Below are 15,867 nucleotides of genomic sequence, written 5' to 3'. Positions count from 1 at the left end.
AGGTTGAGGGCCGTAGATGTTTCCCCCAGGTAAAAATCACCACAGATGTTGCAGGTGAGGATGTAGATAAGGTTTGAGGCATGGCAGGTCCCTTTGGGATGGAGGGTAAATTTGCCAGTGGCCGTGTGCACCTGGAGGGTGTGAGAAGTGATGAGGATGGGACAGGTCTTGCACCTGGGTCGGTTGCATTTATGGGCAGGGGGGTGTTGGATGTGTGGTGAAGGAGTGTTGTGGACCAGGATGTTTTGGAGGTTAGGGGGGCGTTTGAAAACCACCCTGGGTTTGTCGGGAAATATGTTTTTGGTTTCAGGATCACTGTGGAGGATTGGGAGAAGAGAGTGCAGTGTGTGCCTGATTTTGTTGAGGTGGGGATGATATTGGGTGATGAGTGCAGGTGGGTTGGTGGCAGCAGGTTTCTTGGTGGTAGTGGTATGTGAGGCAGCTCGTGATATTTGCTTGGTGACCAGGATGGAGGGATATCCACGGTTAACCAGGGCCTGGTGTAGGCGGAGGTTATAATTCTGGCGGGAGGTGGGTGAGGTGTTCAGGCGCTGTCCCCTGAGGGCCAGAGAGAATGGAATTGCTTTTTTGGTGTGGAACGGGTGGGAGCTGGAGAAGTGTAGGTATTGCATGTGGTTAGTGGGTTTTATGTGGATGGAGGTAGTCAGGTGTCCTCCCTCGATGTGCACGTCCACATCCAGGAAGGTGATCTGGTTGGGGGAGTGGGTCCAGGTGAATTTTAGGGAGCGGAAGTGGTTAAGTTGGTCCAGGAAGGCTGACAAGGATGGTTCTCCATGTGTCCAGAGCATGAAGATGTCGTCGATGAAGCGGAGCCAGAGGAGGGGTTGGAGGGGTTGGGTAGCCAAAAACTCTTGCTCAAGTTGGCCCATGAAGAGGTTTGCATAGGACGGGGCCATTCTGGTACCCATGGCTGTACCTCGGATCTGTAGGAAATTTTGGTTTTCAAAGGTGAAGTTGTTGCAAGTGAGGACAAGGTGGGCTAGGTGGGTCAGGAAGTTGGTGCTGGGGTTGTGAGGTTTGGGTCTGCTATTGAGATAGAATTCTATGGAGCGGAGGCCATGGGAGTGAGGTATGTTGGTGTAGAGGGAAGTGACATCAATGGTGGCAAGGATGGTATTTGGGGGCAATGGTGGGAGGGTGCTGATTTTCTGGAGGAAGTGGTTGGTGTCACGGAGGTAGGAGGGCAGAGCTTTCACAAGAGGCTGGAGATGGGAGTCAACAAAGGCTGAGATTCGTTCTGTAGGTGAGTTATAGCTGGACACAATGGGTCTGCCAGGGTTGCCAGGTTTGTGGATTTTGGGCAATAGATAGAAGGTGGGGGTGCGGGGATTGTCGGGTATTAACATGGCGGTGGTACGAGCTGTTAGGCCTTCAGGTGGGCCGCGGGTGTGGATGAAGTCCCGGATTTTGGTGAGGTGTTCGGCGGATAGGTCAACTGTGGTGGGTTTGTAGGTGGAGGGGTCAGCCAGCTGGCGGTTGGCTTCCGCCAGGTAGTCTTGAGAGTTCAAGACCACCGTGGTGGACCCCTTGTCAGCTGGGAGGATTTTGATGTTGTGGTTGTTGCGGAGGTCTCTGAGAGCTTTCTGTTGGGGGGGATTGAGGTTAGGTTGGTTGTGAAAGTTATTTAAGAATGAGCTGTCAGAGGTGGTGGAAATGACGGCAGTGATGTATCTTTCCAAGGGGTGGTTGGTGGGCAGGGGGGGTGGATCTTGGGAGGAGGGGGGGCTAAATTGAAGGAGGCTCGGGTGGGTTTCACTGGTAGTAGTTTGGAGTGAGGGATTTTTGGCCCAGAAATGTTGCCATCGGAGGCTGCGAGCAAATGTGTGTATGTCAAAAAGTAGGCGGAATTGGTTGGGGGGAGTTGTGGGGGAGAAGGTGAGGCCTTTGGATAAAACAGCTATTTCATCAGTGCTCAGTTTATGGCTGGATAAATTGAGTACAGTCTGGTTGTTTACAGTCTGGTTGTTTTTGAGTGGGTTAGGGTCATTGGTGGTCATGGATCTGGTAGGGGTGGGTTTGTCCGTGGACTGGTTGTTTCCCAAGGTGCGATGTATGGGAGTGCAGTTTTGGTTTTCAGGGGGGGTCTGTGGTGGTGTGGGAGGGGTGGGCAATGGTAGAGGGGGGTCGGGTAATAGCGGGCATGTTGGTGTGGGACTGAAATTGGGCGGCAGTGGAAGGGGAAGGGTGCAGCCAGTCTGAAAAGCTTGACGGCAGAGATTGGAGAGTTTTTGGAGGTGTTTAGTGTTAAGATCACTGGCAATGGAATGGGCGGTGTGCCAGAAGGAGTCTATTTTGTGATGGTGGTTACCTGGGGTCAGCAACAGGATTTTGGTAAGGGATTGAATAGAAATGGACAGTTCTCGGGCGCGATTTAGCTGGGATCGGTACATGGCGTGGGTCAGTTCAATAGCGAAATTTCTCGCTAGTGGGAAAATCGTGGGTTTTATGCTTGGGGGCATGGCGGAAAACGGCAGTTTGGGTGTGAGGCTTTTGGGTGTTAGGCCTAATATCAAACATGAGTGCAGGAAGCGTGCATGGGACGTAGCTTTGGTGTAGGAAACAATAAGAGATCGCAGGCGGTTCAGTTGATAGGAGTTATACGTGAAAGGATTCATACCAAAAGTGGATAATAATGGATAAAAGCAAGGAGGGCCAAAAGGGCTAAGTAAAAATCAAATAAGGTAAAAGGAAACACTCACCGGACAGTAGGAAAATTCAAAATTTTCGCTAATTTATAGCATCATCAGTGTGAGAAGAAACCGAAGACGGAACCGGAAGTTGGGGTCCTGCAGAGTTGCCAGGTCCCCATTGAAGAAGAAGCGGTGCGTAGAACGAAAAAAACACTGTTTCGTCACCAGGCTCGTCGTAAACTGTGAGTGTGTAGGATGAGTTGGGAGGGAGGGCGGGAGGGTGGGTGAGGGTTGGGCATCGGTTCCGTCTTCTGTTTCTTCTCACACCGATGATGTTATAAATTAGCGAAAATTTTGAATTTTCCTACTGTCCGGTGAGTGTTTCCTTTTACCTTATTTGATTTTTTATATATATATATATATATATATATATATGTATACAGTATAAGCCTATATGCTGTATAAATAGTTTGTTCATTTATAATAGTTTGATAGAAAAAATCTTACGTTTGGGTCCCCCCAAACTAATCAACCTAGCTACGTCCCTGACAACTTGTAATAGACAAGTTGTTTTGTGATGATTCTGCTCAAAATCATTGTAGGAATTCAAGCAAAAGTGCTGAAATAGTAAATCTACATTGTACACAAACAATTTTATTACTTAATTGCAGAAAATCGTCACTTACAAGATAATTATCCTTGATTGAGATCAGTGGCGGCTCGTGGTGATCCAAAGTGGAGGGGTGATAGCTCACAAATTTGCTCTATTGATTTGCTTTATTTTACTTCGCCTCTTGTGCCACATTTGGCTAATTTGCGAAGATGGGGATGAGTGATATGATGAAATTGATGAATGGACACTCACAAAATCCATGCCCAGGCCGGGATTCGAACACGGGATTCCTGGCGTCGTAGCGCGTTGTGCTAACCACTCTTTTTTTTTTTAAATTTTTTTTTAAATAAAGGAAATACCCCCCACCATTCACTCATTTTCTCACTTTTACACTTTTCAATTCTTACATTTTTCTTTCTTTCTTATCAACTGGACGAACACAAATACCCATGCCTTACCCGGGACTCGAACCCAGAACCCCTGGCGTTGTAACGCTCTCTGCTAACCACTCCGCCACGGGGGCCGGCACAAATTTGCTCTACTAGTAATGCGAGTTTAAATGATGAATTTCGTATAACAGCCAACGTGATAAGAAATTGATACGTTCGTGTTTACCGAATATCATGTTTTACACGTTTTAAATTAATAATTATTTAACAGTAATGCGAAGAAGATGGAAGAAGAAATAGAATTCTAAGAGATTTAGTCGTTTAACAGAAGAAGGGATATTAATTTTTACACAACTTGATAAGCACAATGACGAATATTTACGTGAATTGATCGTGAAAATTTGTAGTAAAAAGTTACACAGAAAATGTCTCCTGTCCAACATGACTAATTGATATGTGAAATAGGGCACCGAAATAAATATCTCACTGGAAAGGTGATATCTGCTTTACCAGAAGCTCTAAAGTAAAAACTTCAAACTTACCAGAAATCTTCAGACATGCTTGTAACTGAAATTCATCCTTCTGTCCTTCAACGCGAAATTTGCGAGTGAACTCACGACCTCCCTTCTCTGACACATGTTCTAGATTCAAATTCGGACTAGATTTTTTGTTTATTTTTTCATCCAGACTCTGACTTCTGGTAGAAAAACTTCGCACCAACAATTTCTCCACACTGTTCATCGCGACAAATGCACAACTACCGAAAAAGCTTCACTTCACTTTTCCATGGAAAACGAAGAGTCGTTTTATTGCTTCGGGGTTGCCAGACAATTTTGCCAAATTTTAAGAAATTTGTAGTTTACAGGTTCCTGTAGCGACTCTTGGTGAGTTTAAATGACGAGTTTTTAATTTATTTAACATCCGCCTTGAAAAGAAATTGGAGAACTTTGTCACATTATCAGGATTTTTTTCAAAGGTGCTAATCAAAACATGTATTTAAATCTACATGATGTACTCCACATCATTGTAATCCAAATGTACTTTTCACTAAATTCAGAAAAAATACAACGCATATAGCTACACGATAATTTTGCGTGTAACAAGAATCTATAGCCGACTTCCGTGGCTAGCATAACGGATTACAAAGCCAGGGCTCCTCGGTTCGAATCCCAGCATGGGTATGTGTGTTCTTTGTGAGTGCCCCTCCATCAATTTCATTATACCATCATCACTCATCCTCATCATCGTGATTACCGAAAAGTAGCAAAAAGCGACGATAAAAAAAAAATCATGAAAGAGTCTGTACTTTTTCAGTTAGCGACATTTTCTTTCCTCATTGGAAATTGCATTATTTATTGCTCTATTCTTGTCATAAATGAATAAGATTATGGAATACAGAATATTTTTTTTCAACGGTTGGTAATTTTCTTTCTTACGTTAACTTCATTGCTTCTGGCAACTCTTCATTGTTTACCGTTCTCCGAAGAGAGAGCCAGTTTTGCCTAGGGGGTGGGTTTCGGACGACAAACCCTCCGTCCTCCCAGCCAGAGATCCCGCGCGTGTTATTCCCTCAGTTTCCTCGCCATAAACCCCTCGCGACCGCGACTGAGAATGCTCTACCTCTACGTCTCGTAAATTGGGAGGACGGCGCCCCGCCAGATTTCTCTCGAAGTTCCGTATTCCCCCGCACGGTGGCGTGCAAACTTTGCAATTGTCGCGGAAGAATGAATACAGAACCGACTAACCAACGATCTATAAGCAATGGAATATTTGCAATTCAGACAATGTAAAAGCTAACATATAAATGTTAATGTAATGTTTGTTCACTTGCGGTTGCACACGGCAGTGCGGCGTCCGTATCGTCCTTATGAGCGGCCGCCCCTGATTGAGATGAAAATTGTCATGCTTTCAGAGGAGAATTTGTAACAGAACTTAAAAACGTACCGTATCCATGTCATATGCAAAGTCTCCAATGTGTATCACAGCATCATACATTCCTCTAATCGTTTCTTGCTGAAGACGAGACAATGATTGAGCATTTGTATTTCCAAGGTCACCGTACAGAACCAACCGAGGGCTCCAGCTTTCTCCTTCTATCATCGCATAGAAATAGAACAGATTAGACCACCCATAAGGAGTACCACAGTGATAATCTAAAAAAATGGAAAGAGAGAAAACTTTCAACTACACTTTTAAGAATAGATTTTACCATCTTTATTGATATTTCTGAGTGTTGAAACATGGGGGCTAGTCATAGCCTACATTCAACTAGGAACAGTCAGTCACTTTTGCAATTAGATTGACAATTCCTTCCCATTGAATTTGAAAATTCTCCCTTCCTATATTTGACCGAGGCAAATACAATTACTCTCCTTGTTCATTTTTACTTTTAATATTCCTTAGTACCTTGTACATCAAATACTATAATGAATAAATCAAATAATTCTATTCTAATAACTATTTAATTGTAATGTGAATAAATTTATTGACTATCAGAAAATTTTCCATGAATCTTGGCTTGTTTCTGCAAGTACTGTGTTGCTAAAAAAACTTTCATAGCTTCTGAATAATATTCAGAATATTCTAGGAAAGTTCAAGAAAAGGTGATCCAATATTTCTAATTAACCAGATTTTACTCTTTTTTGCCAGCCTGTATAGATTGGTTATATAATGGTTGAAAGCTTTTATATAGCACCCAGTATTCAATAGGACATTTCGCTGCTGTGTTATGGATTCCAAGTTCAAGGGGTCCACCAGGGGTGCCCATCTCCCCAAGGCCAATGGCGCAATCCCCCCAAATCTTCTCATGTGTCCCCCTGAATCATGTCATTCGTCCCCTCAAATCTGTATAAAGTATTTAATTACGACAGCGTGTCTACTGACAGTAACTATTTTTTTAGCTTTACTGAACACTATAATTTATCGGTCCCTTCTCTCTAAACAGGGATGTCCATCACCCCAAGATCATGAATGCATTACCCCCCCCCCCCCACCTTAATTCATTCATCAAAATCCCCCACAATAGTTTGGATGAATACATAATAGTTGCTGTTTATTTGAATGCAATAACATGTTGAACTGTCCATATTTTATTGATTGTTCACTTTTCGAAATAACAGAAAGCTAGCACATTGATTGCTTAAATTCAATAAATTAAATTATATTAATATGCATTTAAACAGTGTTTGAGAATTGGAGAATGAGATTTATAAAATCCACACATTTAACACAAATTGTTATACATCTTAAGATAGAAAATTCAACCTGGCCAAACAAATAACTTGCTGCAGCCCCGCGACAGGTTAACTTTGCAGCAACATTTCACACATGTAGACCCAAACGTGCGCGCAGAATATAGTTCCGATGCAATACTGCCGATTTTCTCACTGTCTGGGTCATGAACAGCTCGTTCTCGCGTGGATTAATACATAAAACTTGCTTCAAACTTAACCTGTCGCGAGGCTTAGATAGAAATTCTAAGCTCAGGGCGAGAATATAATACTGTTCCTCCTTCAAAGAACTCGCTCCCTCTGCTTGAGGTAAATATAATTATTTTGGTAATCCATAGCAATAATTACCTGGATTTTATCTTCAATGCAAATTTCACTTGTTAACGTAACATTGTCCTGTGACAAGAAGTTAGAAATGTGAATTTGAAAATATTTATTTTTCTGTTTTATCGGGAAACGTGCAAGGTGTTAACATATGAAGTACACTTAGCACAACTATTACAGCGTAAAGGAAATCAATAATACAATAATAGTACACCAACCAAATGATGCACCTGCTGTAAATTAAGCAGTATACCAACACTAAGCATTATATTTTAAGAAGTGATGTTATTAATCAATGTCGAGAATACCGTCAATGTCTTGTAATGTAGCGATAGTACAAAACTTCACATTCATCTGAGCAAAACGTCAAACACAAATTCCCTTAAGACAGTAATGCAAGCGAAGCGAGCAAGAAAATTTTTACATCCATTTCTTTGCAGGCTTTCAAGAATATTAATTTAATGGGGTGTCAATACTTTTTTTAGGATCACGCAATAGTTACTCTTTTCGAACGTTAGACGCTGAAAACGTGTGTTTGTCTGTGATATAATATTCAAACTCTCCCCCCCCCTACAGAAATCCCTGGGGCCCACAAATAATCATGGGGTGTGGCTCACTTATCCCAATAGCCAATATGTCCCTTCACTTGTTGCATGTTTCCTTGATTACACAGACAATCTGTCAGTCCTTCATCATCCTAAACTTGTTACATACCTGAAACTATCAGCTGGATATTATTTAAACAAGAATGTTAATTTTACAGAGCTATAGCTTGAAAATGGTTTTTTTTTTTTCAATTCTAATTTATATTATAAAATACAAGTAACCCACAATATTTTGTTCCTGATGTCAGATTAGTGAGCCTGACTCTGTGGATATATTGTTGCCTCTTCTCATTTCCTCCATCAATAAACAATGTTTCGGTTCCATAGGCAATGTTTTCCAGAAGTTCCCCTCCATATTCCACAATGGAACCATTAGTACTGTGCATGGTACTCCAGGTTACAATCATTTCAGTAGGTTCATCTGAAAAAATATGAGAGTTTATTAATGCACAATTTACAATGGTTGAACGAAAGTTAATAAAGCCGTTAGTAGAACAAAATTACATATGAATGCAGTGAGCCCTTGTCAATTTGACATTCTCGGATTTTACACTTCTATCACATTTTAAGTTATTTCTTTGTTCCCTGAAAAACTAAAATCGATGTTACACTGTAACTAGTTTAAATTTTAAGGGAACAAATAATACATTTTACATAAAGCACACGAGCTTAATTTATTTTTATTTTTAAAATTATGAACTCGAACTCTAACACCAATTAAGTAAATAAATAAATAAAATTTTCCTGAGTACCTCAAATATTCATGTGTAAAATTTCATCCTGATATGTTATTGTTGAAGCCTGCAACAATAGCACTTTTGGTTGAAGGGTTGGCATATCCAGAATGCACCAACTTTTGTGTTTGAATGGCGATTTTATGGCGACTTAATGTCTATTTTGTTCCATTTCACATAATTTTCTTTCAAGGTGCACAGCAGGCCCGTAGCCAGAAAGGGGCCAGGGTGGGCTCAGCTTACCCTGGAACTGCCGTCAGCCCCCCTGGCACTGCCATCAGCCCCCTTGACGTTAGGTAAAACTATTTTGTATAATTTGTTTGCAGGAAGAGTGAAAATGTAGATAGCTCACAACTTTAAGGATACATCCACAGAACATTATTCGCTCATCTTGTTTATGAGTTGAGTCTAAGTAGCTGCAAGGATTTAGAAGATTATCTAGACTTTGTAAGTTCTGTAATAGGGGAGCTTCCTTATCTGGACCTTCACTGTCCCTGTTGCGATCCCCCGTTTAGACACAGATATGTAACTGTCATCATGCAAATTCCCTTCGCATCTGCATCAAAGGTCAACTGCTCCCAAGTTTTGGGAACGAAGGGCAGTTGCATTGCTTTGGCCGGGGGTGGAATGTACTGTAGGCACTGTGATTGAATATTGTGTATTTTTTTGTGTGATATAAATATCTGTATCATATAAAGTAGTATGTAGCGTGTATGGGATGATTCAGTATCAGAGATGTTTTAAAAGATGTAGAAAAATGTAGTATTTGTATGGTATTTAAAATATTTTTATAACTTAATCCCTCCCCCCACACACATAATTTACCTTCATTTATTAATACTGTTAAATTTTTAAAAATGGACTTGGTTTACAAGGCCCTCTTGATAACTCGTGAGCCCCTTCCCCCTGGAGATCAATTCTAGCTACGGGCCTGGTGCACAGCAAATGCAAATGCATCTGATTTTAGATATGGAAAGATTTGTGAAAATTGGCTCAAGAATATTAGCTTTTTGAACATTTGTAGTGTTAACATGTCGGGCATATTCTGACATCAATAAGCTTCAATCATACAAGAGTTTGCATTTCTGTTGCAGGTTTACAGTGACAGGCAACTGACTTTGACTAATACAAAAGCCATGGTATTTTTTTTATCCAAATATAGTGAAAGCAAAGATAAAATTGCTTTCAAGTGTAAAATAAGGAAATACAGTACTCCAAATCTTTTATTCAACAAATTTCCTTTCTTACCACCGTATGATAGATGAATTTGTTGAGGCTGCTGGTGTGCAAAGCGTTGCAGGTTTCCTCTTGTTAATCCACCACTTGACATAAATGGACTTCCATTGGCTAACCAAAATATGGATATTGTGAAGATTACTCTCCACATAATAAACCTGCAGATAATGATAATTTACTTTTAAACATCTTTGATTGTTTCAGTGGACTGAAGTTCTAGAAGCAGTCTATATTGTCTAGTATGTAGATTATGGTAACTGTATCTATGCAAACAACAAAGCAATCTCATGTACATAAAGTCTAGAAAAAACAATACTGATAGCATAGTGGTAACGTAATCACCTTGTAATCAAGGAGTCCCAGGTTTGATACCCAGTGGAGGCAAATTGCACAGTGATCCAGATTCCACCTTTGAACTGTAGGTCCAGTCCCGATTAGCCTATGTTATCAGAAGTTCTTTCAATCACAAGATAAAGGAGATGAATGATGTGAGCTTGCTGATCTTGTGATACAACATAGTTCATTGACTTCCAGTTATCCTGACGTGCACAAAGCTTGTTTCAGGTACAGTCACAGACAATAAAAATGGGACACCATGGGATCTTGAAATACTGGCTTCCCTGCAATTTGTTATGTGTGTTGCCCAATTCTACGGTGATCAGCAAACTTCAATAGCAACTTTTTAATTGGAAGTTCTGCTATCGTCGTAGAGTTAGGCAACACACATAACATGGGATCTAGATGTCCCATTTTTATTGCCAGTAACTGTACCTCACTGTTCCTCTCACAGTAGCAAAGACAGAAAGACCATATACTAAATTTAAAGTTACAAAAACCTATTTACACAGTACTATAAGTCAGGAACGTCTTAGTGGTCTGGCTTTATTTCAACTGAATATGACGGAGCCAAATAATAATAATACAAAATAATGGACACTTTTGCATAAATAACAATAAATTAATCTATAATGTAAGCATTGTAATTAATCTTACATTGTTAATGAGTAAAGAAAGTATTTCACAGTATATATTTTATTATTTATTTTGTACTATTTGTCTCTAACATTTATACAAAAAACACATCTTCAATCACAATAAAGAGAATTTGCTTACACCTCATATGCTAAAATTATGCATTTTTTTCGTAGATCCAGCAACTATAATAGCAGTAACTGGGGCCCTGCCCGGGATCCCCATGAGTCTCATTACGCCCCTGGGCAGAGTAAGATTTCATATCTTGCCGTATTCATAGAAACGTATATTTTACTTTTATTATTGTCATAATTATTATTTTACAAACCATAAAATTGAAATCTGTGTTGTTGTCAAGTTCAGACTTGGGTTCACTAAATAGAAACTGGATTTGCCTTGCTTCTTCCCATAAACATGGATTACTTTCATTAAATTAGGCACACACAGGAGATGTAATACGTAGAATTTTCAACGAAAAATGCAGGCTCGACCAGGACTCGAACCTGGATCCCTGGCTTACCTTGCCATTGCTCTACCACTGCGCTGTTTTACCTGTGTGGAATCGTCTCTGCTAGTGCTACTGCAATGGGATCTGTTGCCTTTGAAACGCAGTAGACGTCGACGTTGCCTGGTTCCTCCCAGCGTAGAGATGCCAATTCATTAAATCAGGTACAGTCGACCTCCGTGGTAGAGTGGTTAGCACAGCGTGCTGCGTCGCCAGGAGTTCTGGGTTCGAATCCCGGGTAAGACATGGATATTTGTGTTTGTCCAAATAAGAAAACCTGAGAAATGTAAAACTTAAGAAAAAGTGAAAAAACGGGGGATACTACCGCTAAGGGGCATTCCTTAAAAAAAAAAAAAAAAGTGGTCTCCTTACAACAGTAGTCATTATGTCTCTTGTGAAAACGTTTCTCGTTATTTTATTTTGTTGGACGTGACAGTTAATTGCTATAACTGTAACTGTAACATGTAAATAACAGAATACAATATTTGTAACAGTAGTGTCGAATTGGGTGCCAACATTGGAGGTGGTGGGGGCAAGCCTTAGTATTAAAATGCTATAGTGCAAGGACAAAAAGTGGGGGGGGGGGGGCAATTACCCCCTAATCGTCGCCATTTATTTGTAATATTAAATATTGCTACAATTTCACCATTCGAATTGCATGAACTTTTTCCCTGGGGAAAGAACCCCCTACCCCTCTTATTTTGCGGGCGTTTCTGCTTCTTTCGTTTTCTCGAATTCAGCTGATCGTAACTGAGTTTAAAATGTTTTAAGCATAATAATTTCAATTCAGTGTAATAATGACTGCTAAATTTTGCAAATTTAATGCCAAACGTAACGAAACAATGCCAATTATGTAGTGATTTTGATTTATCAACCCCTAACAACCTCTTAACAAGCTCCTCAATTTTTTTGATTTCATACACCCTCTCAAATTATTCACTAACTTCTATTTTATGGTCATTTTAGTGTTATTTTTTCCTTTTCATGGACATCCGATAGGGAAATTTCCTTTTACTTTAGTTTATTTGCGTCCAAGGACTACCGGTGTGTACAAATTACAGTACATGGTAATATAGGACATGTCAATACTTACATTACAATACAGGTACATTAATAGATTTTACAAATACAAAATATATAGCCACAAATTGTAAAAAATTGGGTCTTACTCTGCTATTATATCAAAATCACAAAAAAATATAACATGAGAAGATATACTAATTACCCACTTTCATTTGACATTTAATTTTACAAGAATAATATGTGATTATACTACATTATGTACATTTGTCTTATGTAAAAGCTGCTTCCATGTATTCAGCTATAGAATAAAAAACATGCTTCAGAAGCATTGATTTTATCTTGTGCTTGAATATCATCAAGTTTGGTTCTTTCCTCACATCTTGTGGTAGTTTATTGTAGAGATCTATGGAAGAGTTTAAGGGACCTTTCTTACATAAGTTGAGGCGGCAGTGTTTTATGTGAAGTTTGTCTTTATTTCTTGTGTTTAGGCCATGTATTTCCTCATTTGTGGCAAAGTTGGAAATATTTTGCTTAACATAAATTAAGCATTCATAAATGTATATGCAGGGGAGAGTTAACACATTAAGTTTACGGAAAAGAGTTCTACATGAATAAGTTTTCTTTACTCCAGCTATGATTCTTATAGCTCTTTTTTGAAGCTCTTTTTTGAAGCATAAAAAGGACATTGGAGTGGCCCTTGTTACCCCAAACCATAATACCGTATCTTAGTAAAGCATCAAAGTTTGCCATATAAAGGCACTTTACAGTTTGGGTGCTTGAGATGTCTACCACTTCTCGAAGGGCATAGCACACACTACTTAATTTTGATTGTAGCATGTTTATGTGTTCTGTATAGCTAAGGTGTTCATCCAGAATGATACCCAGAAATTTTGAATTTTTGTTAGGCTCTAGTTGTGTATTCCCAGATATTAGATTGAGGCTTATTTGGTTTCTGGTTTGGATTGTAGAAAATGTAATGTAATTTGTTTTTTTGCTGTTGAGGAGTAGATTATTATTTAAAAACCAGTCATCTAATTTGTTTAATACGTTATTAGCCTTAGATTGTAGAGCATCTTTGGAAGTGTCTGTTACTATAATATTTGTATCATCAGCATATAATATTGCATTTGCCTCAGGTATAACATTTGGTAAATCATTTATGTACATAAGAAACAAAAGAGGGCCAAGAATACTTCCCTGAGGCACCCCACATGTTACACTTTTCATGGTGGAGTGTTGATGTGTTACGTATCCTTTTGCTGTGGTGTGAGCGATTTCCACAATTTGCTTTCTATTGGTGAGATAAGATTGAAACCACTTTTGTGGTAGTCCACGAATACCAAGTTTTTGAAGTTTCCACAGCAATATCTCGTGATTTACATAATCGAAAGCTTTTGATAGGTCACAAAAGACTCCTACCGTGTGATTACAATTAATTATTCAGAGATTGTGTGACACATTCTACTAAGTCTGCTAACGCTGTTTTCGTGCTTCGTTCGGACCTAAAACCATGCTGCGACAAACTTAAGATTGAGTGTTTACTACAGAAATTTTCTACTCTCATCATTATTGCATGTTCAATAATTTTTGAGAAGACTGAGAGTTGGGAAATGGGCCTGTAATTTGATAAATCCTTTGGGTCATTTTTCTTCAGTAATGGTTTAACAACAGCTATTTTTAGCCTGTCTGGGAAAATACCCTGTTCAATGGAATTGTTTATTATATGTAGTAATGGTTGACATAGGGAACTATAACATTTCTTAATTAGGAAGTCTGGTATTTCATCAGTGCCGGAAGATCGTTTGTTTTTTATACGCCTGAAGATTATCTTTAATTCCTGTTCAGTAATGGGGGAAATGAACAAGGATTTGTCATTCACTGTTATGTGTGTAGAACATTCTTCTGGAGCAGCCATAAACCCATTCCTTCTATTTGGAACTGCATTTACAAAATACTCATTGAAAGCATTCGCAATATTAGGGGGATGTTGGACTTCTTTTCCATTAATGCATATCACCATATTATTACCTAAAGATTGGTGTTTTGTTGATGCATTTCTTATAATTTCCCACATTGTTTTACATTTATTGTTTGAATTACTGATTTTACGGTCATTATGATTAATTTTTGATTGGTGGAGTACATTTTTATATATTTGCTTATACCTCTTGTAATATTTCAGAAAAGATGGATTGGGATTCACCTTACTTTCAGAATGGAGCATTTTTAGTTTTCTACTTGAGATTCTGATTCCGTTTGTGACCCATGGTTTACACTCGGTGGATATGTTTACTTGTTTAGGTGGAAAACATTCATTGTGTAACAAGATAATTTTGTTCAGAAAGAGATTAAATTTTTCGTTTGTGGAAGGTAAGTTATAAATATCTTCCCAATTTTCGCTGTTTAGTTTTCCAATAAACATGAGTATAGAACCTTCATCATATTTACGTTTCTGCATTTTTAGTGGCTTTCTATGATATTCAGTAGCTTCTCTTTTACATGTGAGACATAAAAATTGTGCTTCATGGTCGGAGAAGTGGACTGATATGTTTTCACATTGAAACTCTTTTGAGTGTACACTTATTAACATGTGGTCTATGAGGGAGAGTGTCTCTTTCGTTATGCGCGTGGGTGTAGTTATAATTTGCTTTAGGCCAAAAGTGTTTATTGTGGCTTCAAAGTGCAGTTTCCGTCCTGTATTTTTTAGAAAATCAATGTTTAGGTCCCCACATACCAAAATTTCACATGTATAACTTTTTAATTCATCTAACAATACTGACAGATTTTTTATGAATATTGTATAGTCTGCATCAGGCGTTCTGTAGCAACATACTATTATTAAATTGTATTGTGCAAGACGTACAACACTAACTTCAAAATGTTTTTCTATAGGTCTCACAGTTTTGGGGACAATTTGTTTGGCAATTATATCATTTTTTGTAAATATGCCTGTTCCCCCTCGTTTTATTAGAGACCTTGATGAGAAACTACCTAGGTGGAAATTTGGAATTTGAAGGTAAGTAATTTCATCTTTGGACAGCCAGTGCTCAGTAACACATAGTACATGTGCATCTAAACATTCATCAGTTAGGAGCATTTCTAAATCTAACACTTTGCCTGTAATACCTTGAATGTTTAGATGCACAATATTGCATTGTATAACTCTCTTTTTCATTTGAGAGAAACTATTGGGTGTAACATTTACAATATTTGTTGCATTTCTACATTTTACAATAAAAAATCATCTTTAAATTTGCCCGGAACACTCCTTATTCTATCGGATGTTCGTGCAGATGGTTCTTTTTGTTTTACATTAACTGTTTTATCATTTTCCACTTCCTTGTCTTTTTCATCTTTTCTCACTTCACTGTAATCTTCATTTTCTTCACTACCATTTTTATCACTTACCATTTGACTGCATTTTTCACCATTCATCACAAGACAGACTTTTCCGCTATTTACCACATCACTATATTTCTTTCCATTTACCACTTCACTTCCCTGATTATTTATGGGGTGCCATTTCAGTTCAATAGGATTGCACTTTCTTCTTTGGTTTATAATGTATTCAGTTATCACCGTACC

The 15,867-nt window shown here is 38.8% G+C and overlaps 1 protein-coding gene across 3 annotated transcripts in view; it reads right to left on the bottom strand.

Annotated features, from left to right (window-relative positions):
- Positions 1 to 15,867, bottom strand: part of LOC145981074 (acid phosphatase type 7-like) — a 73,948-nt gene that overhangs the window by 31,867 nt on the left and 26,214 nt on the right. For 2 of the 3 annotated variants that reach the window (XM_083114195.1, XM_083114196.1), the window contains exons 2-4: positions 9,795 to 9,940; positions 8,039 to 8,233; positions 5,598 to 5,806 (exon numbers count right to left, since the gene is read on the bottom strand). In XM_083114195.1, the coding sequence (XP_082970321.1) occupies positions 5,598 to 5,806; positions 8,039 to 8,233; positions 9,795 to 9,940 (550 nt within the window). Of the gene's footprint in view, positions 1 to 5,597; positions 5,807 to 8,038; positions 8,234 to 9,794; positions 9,941 to 11,306; positions 11,440 to 15,867 lie in introns of those variants that run through there. The other variant, XM_083114197.1, reaches the window with a different exon arrangement.

Source organism: Lepisma saccharinum, chromosome 28 (genome assembly GCF_977018435.1).
Source record: "Lepisma saccharinum chromosome 28, izLepSacc3.1, whole genome shotgun sequence".
NCBI lineage: Eukaryota > Metazoa > Arthropoda > Insecta > Zygentoma > Lepismatidae > Lepisma > Lepisma saccharinum.
This window is presented reverse-complemented; position numbering and strand designations above follow the sequence as displayed.